The sequence below is a fragment of the Coptis chinensis genome, chromosome 4 (assembly GCF_015680905.1).
Source record: "Coptis chinensis isolate HL-2020 chromosome 4, ASM1568090v1, whole genome shotgun sequence".
Classification (NCBI taxonomy): Eukaryota; Viridiplantae; Streptophyta; class Magnoliopsida; order Ranunculales; family Ranunculaceae; genus Coptis; species Coptis chinensis.
This window is the reverse complement of record NC_141459.1, coordinates 49,112,141-49,129,382: the sequence shown is the minus strand read 5'-3', so window position 1 is coordinate 49,129,382 and position 17,242 is coordinate 49,112,141. Positions and strand designations below refer to the sequence as shown.

At 38.6% G+C, this 17,242-nt stretch overlaps 1 protein-coding gene across 1 annotated transcript; it reads right to left on the bottom strand.

The window, feature by feature from the left end:
* Positions 1-354: 354 nt before the first annotated feature.
* On the bottom strand, positions 355-1,080 carry LOC147503813 (putative FCP1 homology domain-containing protein C1271.03c). The gene has a single exon (XM_086604965.1). It carries the CDS (start codon positions 1,078-1,080, stop codon positions 355-357), a length of 726 nt encoding a protein of 241 aa, XP_086461091.1.
* Between the last annotated feature and the right edge of the window lie 16,162 nt (positions 1,081-17,242).

The window sequence follows — 17,242 nt, the reverse complement described above, 5'->3', positions numbered from 1 at the left end:
TCGGATCATACGACAATGTAGTGTCGTTATACTGCAATGAAATGAGAACATAATCAATTTCTTTGTTTTTAGCAGTCCTAAATGAAATAGCCTAATCAATGAAGTACGTTTTTTATGCTCTTGACCCAATCAATTTCTGGTCAATATGTTGGTTTAGGTTTCAATTTAATATCGTCCACCTTATGTACCAAATTATTCATTTTAATTCATAGACATACAGAAAAGTACAATGTTTGTGGGGTATGTTTCAGTAATACAACACAAACTACAAACCATTCTGTAATCAAACTAGAAAACAAACTGCTCATAGAAGTATTCTGAAGTTTAAGCATTCCTCGAAATCAAGAACAATTTTCACAATCCACGTACTGAAGGAGCCTGCGAACAAGAATTGATGACCTGCGAATAATGTTGCCAACATGGATGGCTCTTTGTAATTGCAGGCTGCCTAAAAGGGTGTTGCTGAATATACTTTTGAACATTCTCTGATGTCGCTACTCCATCCAAATACATCCTAATATCACCCCCATGTCCTAACGAATTGTCGTTCTTATCACGGATGTCGTATGAAGTAGGGAAGATGGCAGTGTGTGCAGGATTAAGCAATGCTTTATAAGGAGAATCATCGACGAGGAGACTGTTCGATTCATTGTACTCTCTCTTCTCCCAAGGAAGATTTGGGTCATCCTTATCCCAAAGTTTGACAAGTTCTTTCAACATCAAAGGCTTCTCATTGTTCTCAATAGTGTAAAACCCAGTAGTAGAGCAATGGGATTGGTCCCAACAAAACAACAATTGGGACTTCATATCGCCCATGGCAATATTGAGCACACCGTCCAAATTTCGTTTTGTCCTTGATGACCAAACACCAACATTGAACCTTTGAAAACAAAACTTCAGGAAATCAACACAGGACGACCTCTTACATATTGCCTTTCCAGAAATGAACTTGTCGGCAATACAATTTGAAGGAAGGTCAAACTTGTTACCTATGTGAAGAAGCAAACCATTGACATCAAGAATGAGAAGTTTTCGCTTTGTTTTACTGATCAGTGGTCTTTCAATGAGCAAGCCTTCCATATTCTCTGATTCGAGCTCTTTCTTTTTGGTGAGAAATTGTCTCTCGGTAATTCCACAATCAAGATCACGCTTTGTCAAAGATCATCACCCTTTTCATCCACATCCATTCCCTTAACCGTTACAATATCACTTTTGTTGGCCCTGTTAATATTAGGTGAAAAAGATAGGTATATAATTAAGCTATATAATTAGGGCTCTATAATTAAATGTATTAATTAAAACTTATATAGTAGGAGCAATGTGAGGAGGACTTACATTCTTGATGTCAATGGTTTGCTTTTCCCACTCTTTTGCTGGTCCTTCTTTTTTCAACTCTTCCTTGAACTTTTCATTTTCTTCTTTGCACAACAGAAGTTCTTGTTCGAGTGTGTTGACCTTCTCCCTCAACTCTTCCTTAAACTTTTCATTTTCTTCTTTGCACAACAGAAGGTCTTGTTCGAGTGTGTTGACCTTCTCCCTCAACTCTTCCTTCAACTTTTCATTTTCTTCTTTTGCAACAAATGAAGGTCTTGTTCGAGTGTGTTGACCTTCTTTTCCAACTCTTCCTTCAACTTTTCATTTTCTTCTTTGCACAAAAGAAGTTCTTGTTCAAGTGTGTTGACCTTCTCCCTCAACTCTTTCTTCAATTGTTCATTTTCTTCTTTGCACAAATGAAGGTCTTGTTCGAAAGTCGTTGACCTTCTCCCCTCAAAATTTGGTTCTCCAGATCTTTATTAACATGGCCTCATCATCTTCTTTCACATAGGCTAGACAATCATTTCTTGATCAGAAGGTACAACGCCACTGGATATGTTCTGCGGCAATGCTATTTCATCATCTGTTATACCTTGGACATCAACAATTACCTGATAAAGTTCAAAGATCAACAATTAGTGTTTGAAATTTGGACCATGAACAATCAATGTTCATACTCTTATTGGACTATGAACATTCAGGTGTTCATTCCTATTTGGGGGTATGAACAATGATTGTTCATAACCGGTTAGTGGTATGAACAATATTTGTTCATAACTGTTTTTGGATATTAATAATACTAATACTATAGTATATTTATACACTAATACTATAGTGTGTATTTATACACTTCATATAGGTTGAAATCTACCCGGAGTAGGGTACAACGCCATCCTATGGATATGTTAGCGCAGAATGCTATTTTCTCATTTGTTATAGCCGGCATCAACAATTACCCGATAAAGTTCAAAGATCAACAATTAGTGTTCGAATTTGCACCATGAACAACCAATGTTCATACTCTTATCGACTATGAACATTGGTGTTCATGCCTATTTGGGGGTATGAACAATATTTGTTCATAACTGCTATTGGATATTAATAATACTAATACTATAGTATATTTATACAAGAATACTATAGTGTGTATTTATACACTTCATATAGGTTGAAATCTACCTGATCAGAGGGTGCAACGTCACTGGATATGTTCTGCAGCAATGTTCTTTCCTCATCTATTATAGCTTCGGCATCAACAATTACCTGATAAAGTTCAGCATCAACAATTAGTGTTTGAAATTTGGACCATGAACAATCAATGTTCATACTCTTATTGGACTATTAACATTCAGTGTTCATCCGTGGAGGCGTAGCGAACTCTTGAGGTCGTTTTCAAAAGCCCCCTAAAATCCACTTTGTTGGTGTCATGCATACCATACCCCCTCTCTAATAGTCTCTCTCTCTTCTCCTCATTCATCTCCCTCCTCCTTCATCTCCTCCCTCCTTCATCTTCCTCCTCTCATCTGGCTGATCTTCTCTTCATCTCCCTCCTTCATCTTCCTCCTCTTATCTCCTCCCTTGCTACTAATCACCCAACCATCTCATATGCAGTTATTCTAGTTATACACTAATACTATAGTATGTATTTATACACATCATATAGGTTGAAATCTACGATCGACTTTTAACATGTTGAGTCCGTTGCTTCGAATTGTCCAATCAATTTCTTCAGATTCCATCTCGCACACCTTGGGAATTTTCTTTCATGATTTTTCACCTTTTAATGAGTGTGGTGTGCTCACATATCCAAAACTGCAATGTGTGTGATGAAACCCATATTTAGTGCTAAAAATGTTATACAAACAGGGCATTTACAAAGATTTCATATATGAACAATCATTGTTCATACTCCACCAATTGTTATACAAACATACAAACATATATATTAAGGAGATGCGGGTTGAAATACTATACCATAAAGATTATTGTGCATCCACTGATCGTCTTTATCTTCGTCTTTTTGTTTTTGGGTGCAGCAATCAATTAAATTAGTGTATGGCATTGGGCCAAGACAACTTTCTCAATGATTCCAAGTCTTCTACAGCCTTGATTAAGGGCCAAGTTACTCTGAATTGGCATTAGAAAATAAGCAAGTGGTGAACATGTAAAAGCGACATCGGCGAGAAATCTTCACCGCATGTTCATCATTTGTCTCATTCAAGGTCTGCAATATTGCACCCCTTATATCAGCCTTGTTGATTATTGATTTCTCCCCACCACCCAAGTACTTTGATATGAATCTTGTTTGTTTATCTTTAGAACCAATAGTCTCCGTTGGATTAAAAACATTTACATTACAAGCGTTTCAAACATTAGACTTATCTCCTCATAAGTCAGCTTTAAACTTTTTCCATTCATCTGAAATTCATTAGAGTTGAAATCATATTTGTCCAAGAGATTAAATATTTCTTTGTTGGGCTTGTTTACGTTACCTTCTACAATCTCCCCTTCCAACAATGCTTTAAACAACAACCAGAATGGTGTCTTTTTCATTGCCTCAACATAATTTTCTGGAATTTTCTTTTCCTTTAGAAGTTTTACTAGTTTTATCATACAGGAGAGGCTGCTTCACAACTGAGGTGCCTGTGCCTTGGTCGATACTAGTTCCTTTCCATGATCTTCCTTCTCCTCCTCTTCATTCTCCTTTTCACTCTCCTCTTCTACCTTCTTTTTAGAAACTGCTTTCCTACTCTTCTTTTTAGGAACTACTTTGCTGCTTGACTCTTTCTTCCTTTTCTTGGTAGGAGTGCTACTCGATTCTGGCTTCTGTTGCTTAGTTGCAGATTTCGAACATGCTCTTTTCCCTGGGGACTTATTTTTCTTTGATTTGTTCTTCCTCTTTGATTTGCTTTTCATCCCTTGGAGTAATTCCTACAAATAAATGAACAAATAAATGAACGTCAGATATCGACATTAAAAAATAGCAAAGTACCCTACAAACATTAGTCTATTGATGTATGGTCAGGTATGAACATTCACTGTTTATAGTTCAATGGTATGAACACTAAATGTTCATAGTCCAACAAGAGTATGATCATTCAATGTTCATAGTCCACTCCATTATATGAACACTGAATGCTCATAGTCCAACAAGAGTATGAACAATTGATAACTGCTAAATGTTTAGTCTACCTACGAAATGAACGATGAATTCAAAACGTAAGTAAACTAAAACTATCTTTTACTATCTCAATTATCAAATCTTCTACTCTCGATGCGAATTGCACTAAGTGGAGTAAGAAGTTCGTTCCACTCCTAGTTCCCTAGCATGGATTGTTTTCTAAGTCTAAGAAATCGGTCTTAAGTCAATGAGAGCTTTACGAAATGTTATGCTAACAAGACGCGTTATTTTAAATTACTCGATATAATAAATAACAAGATAAAATATAAACTAAAGTTAATCTACGAAGCTACGGAAATACGATTGTTTGAATCTAGATAAGGATTAGAGGGGAATTGAATCCACCTCGACTCCAACTTAACAACCTAGCGTAGAATGTTGTATCTCAATTCTCACGTTCTTACGGCGAGAATTTCGAGTTTTAATCCCTAGTGTTCATGGCATTCCTACCGGATACTAACTAGCATGTGAGGCCGTCCACCCATTCTCATGGCGAAACACGACCTTCTAGAGTGGAATAGATTCTACAACCAATTCTATACTAAACAACTAAGTCTTCATCAAGGCTTCATCAACCCCTCTAATGGAGGTTTTAGCCTTGAGTCATCAAAACATCATTTCCCATATTATTATAACTAAACATACTATCAAGATTCGAAATTTACTTAATTAAACAATAATAAAATCTAATTTAATGACTAAAATGAAATAAGGACAGGAATTGAAATTAGATCTAGAATTGGAAATGACAAAATCAAAATTGATAAAGAATACTACTTTATTGATCTAATCAAATGAAGAACAAGATTCAAAGGTTTAATCTAATACAATGAATTGAAACTAATTAAACTAAGTTCTAAAACTAATTAATGGAGGCTAACTAATCTAGGTCTAACTATCTACCTAACCTAACTGGCATTAACAATGAGTCAAGCTTTTGTTTTTATACATCCAGATCCAAAAATCGTGCATGGGCTTGGAGCCATGTTTTGGGCCAGAGAATCAGGCCCAAAACCCAATTCTTTCAGTCCAAGAAGGCCTCTTCAGCTGCAGTTATCTTCCACAGACTTTTCGTCCACTTCTGCTCCTCTGATTGGGTCAAGGCTTGGACCATTGCGAAGCTCTTTCCGAGCCGGTCGTTTTGACATAAGGTAGGCCTCAATCCGAGGTATGAGTCCAAAGATATGACATTCGGAAGTTTTGCTGACTTTTGCTCCTTTATCTCGCTAAAGTGGCACATTTCTGCACATAATGGACTTTGAAGCCTGAAATGCATAAAAACACGTAATCAGTATTAACTCTTAGTTATTATTCACATAATTGGTCTAACAGTATGATTATTAAGGGGTTAAAACTACAGTTTTGGGCTCTTATCAAACCACCCCCAAACAGCATTTTGCTTGTCCTCAAGCAAAGATGAGAAATTAGAATAAGTGACCAAAAATGGAGTTCTAACTACTCTCGTTTCACTGAGTGCGATTGCATTGACCATATGCAACAAGGCCTTAAACCACTAGGAATTCCCTAGTGGACGAGTTATAGCCTCGTGAGAGTTTTCCAGTGAAGGTACTCACAAACTTCATCTATACTACAACGACTAAGAAAATAAAACTATTGTTTCCTTATTCATGCTCAACTATCTATACATCTCTCTAGCAATTACATAAGAATAACCAAGTCAGAAACCTAAGTTAATATATGCATAATAATCTATCATCTACAATAAACATATACACAATGAGTAGTACTATAAAATGTTTAGCGGGTTTGTTTCGAGAACTTCGGAATAAGCGTCCTTAAAGTAGGTTCTCACAATAATAGTCAAGAAACAACACTCTGATTTTTCCACTCAAGTTTAAGCTACTCGATTAATGCGATGGGGCACACTTTTACCTTACAATCTCAATGACAACAAGGAAGCCGGGGTCGATCAAACACATCGCCACTTACTATCACACTAACCTATTCCTAATTGAGCTAGAGGTCTTTATTAGGTGTTATGTTACGGAGATTAGGAGATGGTTTAAGAAGGAAGGAAATGGATATTCAAAAGGACAAGTCGAGATAATAGAGTCTTCAGATTATGTAACTTAGAAAAACCTTGTTATTTTCTTTTGCTTCTATACTTTGTTTCCATCCTTAGCCATATTTTTCTTTTTCTTTTCTTTGGCTTTTGACTCCCTTTTATTCTATTTTTTGGAGTTTTTATTTTATTTCTATTTTTCTTTTCCTCTAATGCATATTATACATATTTATATCCTAGCAGATGTCTTAATTACACGTGTTTCTATGCCCCCCCCCCCAAACAAGGAGCATGTTTTGTCCTCAAAGCATTTAAATAAAGAGGGTAGGAAGGAGGGGAATCGAGGTGGATGTTATGCAAGTTAGTTCTTGATAGGGTGAATTGTCACCTACTCGAAAAAACTCATCGAATTCCTCATCTAGATTGGTCATATCCACATTACTATGGTAGTCCTCTACATCTTTGAGAAAATCATCTATCCCTTCCTCATCAATAATATGTGTATCGACTAGTGTAGGGATGAAAATGTTGGAGTCTGACTTTCATAAGGAAAGAATTTTGGGCATATGACTATCAGGGAACGTGTTGTTGAAATAATCTCGAACAACGCTTTCGATCATGCTAACCTCTCCATCCATAGACGAATCGGGTAATTGTCTCCTTGTTTTAAAAACATTGACTTCAACAGCAAGATGGCCAAAAGACATGGACATTGAACCATCACGGCAATTAATGAGCGCATTGGCGGTTGCCGGAAAGGAGGGCCCTAAAATGATCGGACCCAGTCGTTAGCGACTTACGTATCGAGGACTACAAAATCAGCCGGATAGTAGAAATCCTGAACTTTTACCAGCACATTTTCGACTACACCCTTAGGATACTTAATAGACCGATCAGCTAATTGCAACGTCATTTTAGTGGGTTGCATCTTGTCTAGACCTATTTGTCTATAAAAATAAAATGGGAGTAAGTTAACACTAGCCCCCAGGTCTAATAACGCGGTCGTCGTATAGGAATCTCCTAAGGTGCATTGTACAGTAGGACGACCAGGGTCCTTGTACTTAACAATTCCATTATTTTCAGATAAGGTTGGGAATTGTTACATTAAAAGCGCCTTTTGGTATATTTGTCTTCGCCTAGTAGTACACAATTCCTTAAGAAACTTAGCATGATGTGGTAGCTTTTAATAGCTTCGAGGAAGGGAAGGTTTATAGTTAGATTTTTAAAAACGTCCCTAATCTCCTCGTAATTTGTATCCCTAGTTAACATGGCTAATTTTTGTGGAAACGGTGGTTTACGTCTATATTTAGCAATGGTATCACCCGGATGTTTAACCGTGGCTTTTGTTTCTTAGGTTGTGTTGTAACCGTACCTCTACGATGGTAGGCTCTTCAGTTTCTATTTCGGGTATCTAGTAAAATAGTAGGTGTAGGGTTACTCTTGGTGGGGTAACTATAGGCATAGTTACCTTGTTATCAACCACTCTGCCAGAACGGAGAGTGGTGATGGCATTTATCTCACCTACATTTTCATATTCATTACTAGTATTATCGGTTACCTCAAAGGCTGTGTTTGTTGTTTTAGGATTAGGTATTGCGTGACATGGCAACACACCTTTGGTTTGGGCTTTATCTTGAGCCAACTGTTGGGTTAAATTATTAACGGATTGTAGAAGCCGCTGGTTAGATTGAGCCATGGTTTGGAAAAGTTTTGGCTCACTTGTATGAAGGTGTCAAAGGCGATCCGGTTGTGTGGGTGTAGTAGTCACGTGGTGTGACCGAACTATTTTACGAATTATTTATGGGTGGATTTTGATAATTATTAATGACCGAACGATACCCTATTAGCATTATAATTATTATAATTACCTTGACCTTGTGCTTGACCTTGTCGAGGTTGCACTTGGTTGTTATAATTATTAAAATTACCCGACCACCTCGCCCTTGTCGTAGTGGAGCTTGGTTAAAGCCGCTCGTTGGCCTAACATATTGATTATTGTACCCTTGAGGTGTGACTTGTTGGTTATTTCTCCAACCGGAGTTGGGATTTTGTCTCAAAGGGCTTAGGTTCACTATTAATGGAACAAGCCTGTTCATAGGCTATAGAGACGATGGAGTCGGGATGCTCGGGACTCCAACGAAACTACATGGGTTTGAATTTACATTCATGACGGGGATAGGCTTTTGTTGTACAGAAATGGCCTCTACCTTTTTAGTGAGTGATTCGATTAGAGTTTTAAGCTCGGAATCGTGTTTAATTTCAAACATACCGGCGGCCTTAACTGTTGAAGAAGAACTAGCGGAGCGGGAGTAATCGTCACTACCCCCAATTATTATTTAAGCTTAGTTTGGTCATCTAAAATTTATAAGCCTCCGAGGCTCCTTTGCTTAAGAAACTACCCCCATTCATTATGTCAAGGACTTCTTTATGGTGGTGTAGAAGTCCTTTGAAAAAGGCACGAACTAACGTGTCTTTCGCTAAGTTATGGTGTGGACACTCTATAAGCAGATCGGTGAAACGATTCCAAGCCTCTGAAAATGATTCATGAGGATTTTGTCGAAAGAAATGAATCTTGGAAAGCATCTCATCCATCTTTAGGGGTGGGTAAAAATGTTCCATAAACAAAATTTGAACAAGTTTAGCCCACGAGTCCACGAAATTAGGCGCCAAGCGTTAACCAAGACGCCTTATCGGGCTAAGGTGAAAGGGCCTTAATTTAATTTGTTCCGTACCAACCGTAGGATGGTGGAATGTTGTTAAGACTTGTTCAATCGTACGCATGTGCTGATAAGGTTTTTCATGGTCTAAACCATGAAAAACGGGTAATAAATTAAAAATATTTGGAGGGATTCTGAAATCCCCATTGGTCTCTGCTAGAACGATGCAAGATTTGGGGCTATCGCTCAGGGCTTTGTAGAAGTCCGAGAGGAGTCTCTCTTTCTTCCCCATTATATCGGTGGTGTGTGTGAAATAGTAGTTAGAGGTGTAGTGGGTGGTATACTAGATAGATTTGATTGTTGATGTTGTTGTGTATTTACGTTCGGTGTTTTGTTCGCCGGACCTTAATCTCATGCAAGACTAAGTCGAACTTAACTAAACATGCAACATTCCAAACAATTACGATATACTAGTAGAAACCTCTAGGCGGAGATCGCGAGGTGTGGAAGAAAGGAATACGATTAAGGCCCTTGCTCGCTTATGAATAGCGTCTTGTTTACGGTTGTTCAGTGTATAGAGCAGGTTAGAACACTGAAAAATATGAAAGATCAAAGTTCGAATCAAAACTGTTGAAATCCGAAAAATTTAACACAGGGCGCGGTCGCGCTCCGAGTAATTGTCAAATTACAGTGTTTTTAGGGCGGGTCGCGCTCCAAATGGGGCGGGTCGCGCTCAGTGTGAAGTCGAGTTCCAGTGTTTGAGCACGGGTCGCGCTTGGTATGGGCGCGGGCTAAACTAGACATCAAAGTTCTGGGAAGGTCAGAAACCGGCCCCCCCGCATGGCTAAAGCCAGAAAACGCCGCAAGTGGCGCCATTCATAGAAGAAAAAAGCGCCATTCCCCTAAAATGTTTAGCATAATCCAAAACATAACAGTTCCTATGTTCATGGACCCGGGCTACCAAGGGCAACGTTATAGTCCCCTTGGTCCTCAATCTGGAAAAATGCCCGCCCCATAAGCCTCGTGCAAAGACTCATAAGTGTAGACATGCATATTATCGACCCTAATAGCACCATGGGTCTTGTATCTCAAATGGCATAGCAAGTCCAAGAACAAATGCTAGCAAGAACACGGTAATTTCCATTGGTTCATCGTCAATGTTGATGGAGAACACTTGTTCTCCGTCCGGTCTCTCAAAGAAAATGCAGTTATTATAAAAATAAGATGCAAGTCTTTGGAGAATAAAGTTCAGCCGGTCTTACCATAAGAGGTTCCCCAACGATGTGATCACCTCAAAACCAAGCACCGTAAGTAGTGCTTTGGAACAAATCTTCAAAAGACTGTTCGGTATTATTATAGGAGATGTCATCTCAAAACTATGCTCTGGAACAGCTGCAAAACAACCGGTACTACTCTGCTAAAAACTGGAAAATTTCTGGTCCACGAAGTCAGTGGTATGCTGAAAGGCCAAACTAGAGCGCGAAGTCATTTTGTATTTTGGAATTCCAGTGTTTTAAGCCGAAGTCGCTTTTGCTTTGCAGCTGGCCTCTGAGTAAAATTTTCGTCGTCGAAGTGTAGAGCCCTTCCCTCTGGGGCGCTGGCGCTCTCGAAAGGTGATTTGCAAAAATGGAGACGAAACGTGGGAATCGCGGGTGTGAAAGGTGCGTGATGGAGTTTAGGTGTAGTGTGAGTTGTGAGGATAGATTGTATCAAGTTTATATAGGTTTTAAGTTGCTAAAATGGGTCGGAAAGTTGCCAAAACTAATTACAACAGTTTCCGGAGATCCTAAAATTTCCAAACCCGAAAACGGAAACAACTCATTTTCTTGATTCTAATTCAAACTCAGTATCTTTTAGGTTGATTTTATGATTGAATGTACCTATTTAATCTAGATTTCATCCTACAATGATTCTCACTCATAGATATGCCTAAACGGCCATATTTTCACCTTACTCCGCAATGAATTCTAACACTATGGTTATATAAAAATAAAGCTCGAATTTATAAAACCACCCCCAAACAAGTTGGGAAGGTGGGATCAATATGAAACAACCACACATACTGAAAATAACCCCTTATATTAAAATTTTCATTCGGAGTACCTTTCCTACAAAATTCAAAATACGAAAATAAAAGTTACATTACAATAAAAACAACAAAAATAAATAAAACAACAACCACTATCAATCCTCACACTCTCTAAATACCCTCGCCATCGCGGCGAGGGCACACTCTCTAGTGGTGGCTCCCCGGGCTCGAAGGTCCAAAGAGCAGTCGCCCTTCGTCGGCGACACTCATGCCTCGTAGGCTGTGTCCTCGAAGCGAGTCGTATGAGGTGGGAAGCGTGCAAGCATATCCACTCTAAACCGGCTGGGCTTCCATCTCAGACCCTCGCTTCCCCCATCTCTCATCCTCTCTCACGGGTGCGGATCTCGAAGTTGTGATGAATAGTCGCCTGTCGAGTCCGGAGGTCTGTACAGATAGTGTTTAGTGAACGCATGCCCCTATGAAGCACAGCCATGCGTTCCGCATCAGACCAACACCTCTGGAAGGCATCTGCATCAAAGCAGGTCAAGTCTTCCTCATCCTCGGAGGCATCCTGATGTCCCCCAGCCTCCTCTTCATTCTCAGCTCCACCATCCTCTTCTTCTTCTTCTCTATCCTCAGCACACCTCCAAACTTGTTGGACACACTCCCTATAGATACGCGTGTTACGGTGCAGGGTAATGTAAATCCTATCAGACGCCGGAGCTGCTTTCATCTTCAGCATGATCTTGGTGATTAACACCGGAAGAGGTGCCAAAGACTTTTCGACCCCCCTAATCATGCTCAGCAAAAACTCCAAGATACAGAAATCGTACTTCTGCTCCTGGAGTACCCATAAGACATGGAGGCAGGTCAGACCGATGTCACTGACCTTGTCCTTCCCTAGGACATTCCGACCAATCCACTGGGCTGTAGCCAGCTGGTTGGTCCTGAGGGATGCTTGGCGAACACAATGGGAGTTTGTATTGTAGCTCCCATTGATGACAGTCACGCCCATCAAAGGCTCTACCCCGTCAAACTGGGGCTCCTGTAAAGTGGCATCAATTTGGATTCTAGGAATGCCTAGAATCTCAGCCAACAGTCCCGTAGTCCACTCCTTCCTCTTCTTCCTTACCATCACAAAAATCCTACTCCCCTCCAACTCCCTGGTGTTGTAGAACCGTCGGACCAAGTCTTCATGGTAGAAGGCTTCGGTCGAGTACCACAAACTACCCCAGTCTCTACTAGCCATTTCGTCACCGTAAAACGGCGCGAAGTGGTCGGCAGTGAAAACTTGCTCCGGTATAATTCGGCGTTGTTGAGCCATCTAGTGTTTGGAATGGAGTGAGGGTTTAAATATGATGTGGTGGTGGTGGTTTAAATTGACCGACAGAAAGAGCAGTGGTGGTGGTGGAGTGGTGGCGGCGCAGCACCAAAATTTGTAAATTTCGTGGTTTTAGTGATTTAAATCGGTGGGGGTTGTGGTGGTTTGGTTTTAGAGAAGATTTGGGGTTAGGATTTGATTTTGGGCGTGGGTTTATTGTATTTTCTTTTTAATTTTTATTTTGTTTAGGTTTGGAGCTTTGTTAATGGCGGAATGGAAGAAAAAAAACGATGAACTGTTGCTAAAGGTAAAGCGCCTTGCGCTCGTGGTCGTGATGTTGGTTGGGCCAAGCCCAAAATCGAAATTTTTGATTTTTTTCGATTTTTTTGCGAACTTCAATTCAAAATTCCCGCTTCGTTACCGGTCCGATTTTTGCGAATGAGATATGGAAATGATCAGGAGAGAATTTCCTATCCAATGATCCATAAAACACTCTATTCCGACTTCAGGTGACATACAAGATAGTGGAAAACGCCTCGAAGTGCGTGCATGACGTAAGTTATGCGAATGAATGAACTCTAAATTAATAGATTATGTCAATCCGAATCGTAATACAATTAAACGGCCTAAGCAACTCTAATGGGACATAAAACATTTTAGTACAGAAACACGAACACCCCACCCCCAAACAAATTTTTACAACGAAGCTTAGAAAATTTGTTTTTAGCAGTGGGTCTTTTACAGTCAGATTCCCGAGACTTTCTAGATTACTATGTTTATTTTTATTTTTTATTTTTTTATTTATTTATTTATTTATTTATTTTTTTATTTTTTTATTTTTTAGAAGGAAAAACAATAAGCAATAAAGACATAATTCACACCATAGAGAAACATGACTCAAAATTCCGAGAAAAACATGCAAGAGTGGAAAACATGAACTATGTGAACCGTGGACTTAGGATCCGGTACTTACAGCCACACACTCTATAGGGAGGGCCCGGTTACCTTAATGGTGCACTCACCAATATATTAAAGTGAAAGGAAGTGCACCAAACACAGAAATTGAGTCGTTTATAGTCAGATACTCGAGACTTTATCTAAAATATATGTATGAACATGCAGTTGATCATATATCAACAACCGAAATAGTTGTGGATCATTCCATAAATAAATATCACAAAAAACATATCCAAACACAATCAAGCACCAAGATTTTCTACGACGCAGCCTAGTGGAATGAAAACGAAGTCGGATTACGCTATTGTGTAACCTATCATGCACCTTCTTTTTAATTTTTGAATGAGTGGGTGTTTTAGTAAATAAGTGTGGAAAAGTGAATGGTTGTGGAGAATATGGTGGATATGGATAAGTTGTAGAAAGACATCCTGTACACAATGAGGATGTGGTTTTAGCACCGAACTCATTCATTGTGTGTGTAGGGGCTGTCTCAATTCTGAAAATGAAGGTGTCAAATAGTTTGTCCTTCTGAAGTATCTGTTTGCTAGGAGGATTTAAAAAATTATGAAGCACAGGAGAAACAAAAGGATCGAGTGCAAACTCGAGATTCCTTTGAAAGGGTGGAAGGAGGGGAATCGAGATCCCTGGCAGCGGCGCCATTTGATAACTGCTAAATGTTTAGTCTACCTACGAAATGAACGATGAATTCAATCCGTAAGTAAACTAAAACTGGACTTTTACGAGTCTCACTTATCAAAGCTTCTACTCTCAATGCGAATTGCACTAAGTGGAGTAAGAAGTTCGTTCCACTCCTAGTTCCCTAGCATGGATTGTTTTCTAAGTCTAAGAAATCGGTCTTAAGTCAATGAGAGCTTTACGAAATGTTATGCTAACAAGACGCGTTATTTTAAATTACTCGATATAATAAATAACAAGATAAAATATAAACTAAAGTTAATCTACGAAGCTACGGAAATACGATTGTTTGAATCTAGATAAGGATTAGAGGGGAATTGAATCCACCTCGACTCCAACTTAACAACCTAGCGTAGAATGTTGTATCTCAATTCTCAATGTTCTTCTGGCGAGAATTTCGAGTTCTAATCCCTAGTGTTCATGGCATTCCTACCGGATACTAACTAGCATGTGAGGTCGCCCACCCATTCTCATGGCTTAAACACGACCTTCTAGAGTGGAATAGATTCTACAACCAATTCTATACTAAACAACTAAGTCTTCATCAAGGCTTCATCAACCCCTCTAATGGAGGTTTTAGCCTTGAGTCATCAAAACATCATTTCCCATATTATTATAACTAAACATACTATCAAGATTCGAAATTTACTTAATTAAACAATAATGAAATCTAATTTAATGACTAAAATGAAATAAGGACAGGAATTGAAATTAGATCTAGAATTGGAAATGACAAAATCGAAATTGATAAAGAATACTACTTTACTGATCTAATCAAATGAAGAACAAGATTCAAAGGTTTAATCTAATACAATGAATTGAAATTAATTAAACTAAGTTCTAAAACTAATTAATGGAGGCTAACTAATCTAGGTCTAACTATCTACCTAACCTAACTGCCATTAACAATGAGTCAAGCTTTTGTTTTTATACATCCAGATCCAAAAATCGTGCATGGGCTTGGAGCCATGTTTTGGGCCAGAGAATCAGGCCCAAAACCCAATTCTTTCAGTCCAAGAAGGCCTCTTCAGCTGCAGTTGGTTTCCACAGACTTTTCGTCCACTTCTGCTCCTCTGATTGGGTCAAGGCTTGGACCATTGCGAAGCTCTTTCCGAGCCGGTCGTTTTGACATAAGGTAGGCCTCAATCCGAGGTATGAGTCCAAAGATATGGCATTCGGAAGTTCTGCTGACTTTTGCTCCTTTATCTCGCTAAAGTGGCACATTTCTGCACATAATGGACTTTGAAGCCTGAAATGCATAAAAACACGTAATCAGTATTAACTCTTACTTATTATTCACATAATTGGTCTAATAGTATGATTATTAAGGGGTTAAAACTACAGTTTTGGGCTCTTATCAACAATGAATGTTCATACATATATTTCCTAACATCCATATCCTAACATGTAAACTGTGCAAGTTACCATGAAAATCCAAATAGTGATATGAACAAATAATGTTCATATATTTTTCTAGCAAAAAAATCACGAATTTCAATAATTATAACATGAAAAATATAATTCAACATCATTGAAATGTACCCGTAATGGTAGTTCGCCTTCTTCCCCGTTCTCAAGTTATGAAAATAACACAATTTGCTGGTCTAATTTATCTTGGTGTTCTTCACAATAAATTTGATTTTGAAGACTTAGATTTGTGCAATTTTCAGTGTTGCATGTGTTCTCTTCAGTCCGCAACGGTGATTTTGACATTTTGTTTTGTTTTGATGGAAATTTGAGATTTTGCTTAGGTTTTCGGTTTGTGGAGAGTTTTTTGCGGGAGTTTGTGGAGCGTTTTTTTTGCGGGGGTTTGCGGGGGTTTTTTATTGTGTACACGTATTCAAGGGCAAACTTGAACTTTTCCCATCCCTGTCCTTGAGAGTGATTATGAAATAAGCTTGGGTTTGGGAGTGATTATTTCACTCGGTCTCTCATTTATGCGCCAGAAACTCTTCTCCAAACTCTACCGGCTTTCAAAAGGTAACAAGTATTCTGTTTAGTCTCTTAATTATTTTTCACTCTTCTTGTTTCTAAACATATATACTTGGAATTAGGGATTTGGAGATATCACCTGCGACCATTCCGAACTCCTTTTTTATTTTATTTTTTTCTTTTGTTGCATTGTTTTTATTAACATACGAGGGCATTAACTTATTAACTTATTTGGTTTATTATTTTTCCTCTTATTGTTTGCCCCTGTTAATGTGTTTTTTGTTACATATAAGCATCCAAACTGATCGTTCATTTTAAGATAGTTTCATTGGAGTATACTCAATCTTGTAATTATTATTTATTTGAGGTGGTTGCACAGTTTAAACTATGTTTTAATATAAACAAGAAACACCTACAAATATTTATGCATCACAAAATTATTGTAAACGTTCTAGTGATGGGAGATGATCCTCACTTGGTTACAGCTGACATCTAAATGATTCCGTTGTAACGCTTCTACTAGAACCAAAAAGTAGTCTCAGACGAAATGGGAACGGTCATACCGAGGCGGACCAAAGAAATCACTTGTATATGCAAGATGACCATATATCGTCGTTACTTGTGGAGGAGTCGTAAATTTATTTCGATTTCTACTCGCTTTAATTTTATTGCACATATCGATTCATAACCAATAACTCGTGTAAATGATAAACATGATCGTCCAGTGGTTCGTACCCATGAGCACACTAAAAATTTACATCAGTGGAAGTTATCTGGAAACCAAAAGAAGATGGTTTCAAAAATGGGGTTTCAATACCTTAGAAAAATTCAACATTTCCAAGGGGACAGAGAGTTGATATCTGCTCTGATTGACCGATGGAGACCTGAAACCAATTCTTTCCACTTCCCGTCGTTTGAACTTACAATTACTCTTCAGGATGTAGGTCATATATTAGGCTTGAACATCTTCGGGAATGCCCTTGTTGACAACTTGACCGGAGTGCGAAAAAGGCTTGCTCAAAAATTTTGGGCGTTTCACCCCCTAAAGACAAAGTAAGAGGGAAAAGCGTTGATATCCGATGGTTGACAGATACCTTTTCCAATCTTGGATCTGAACATCAGACAAGGGCCA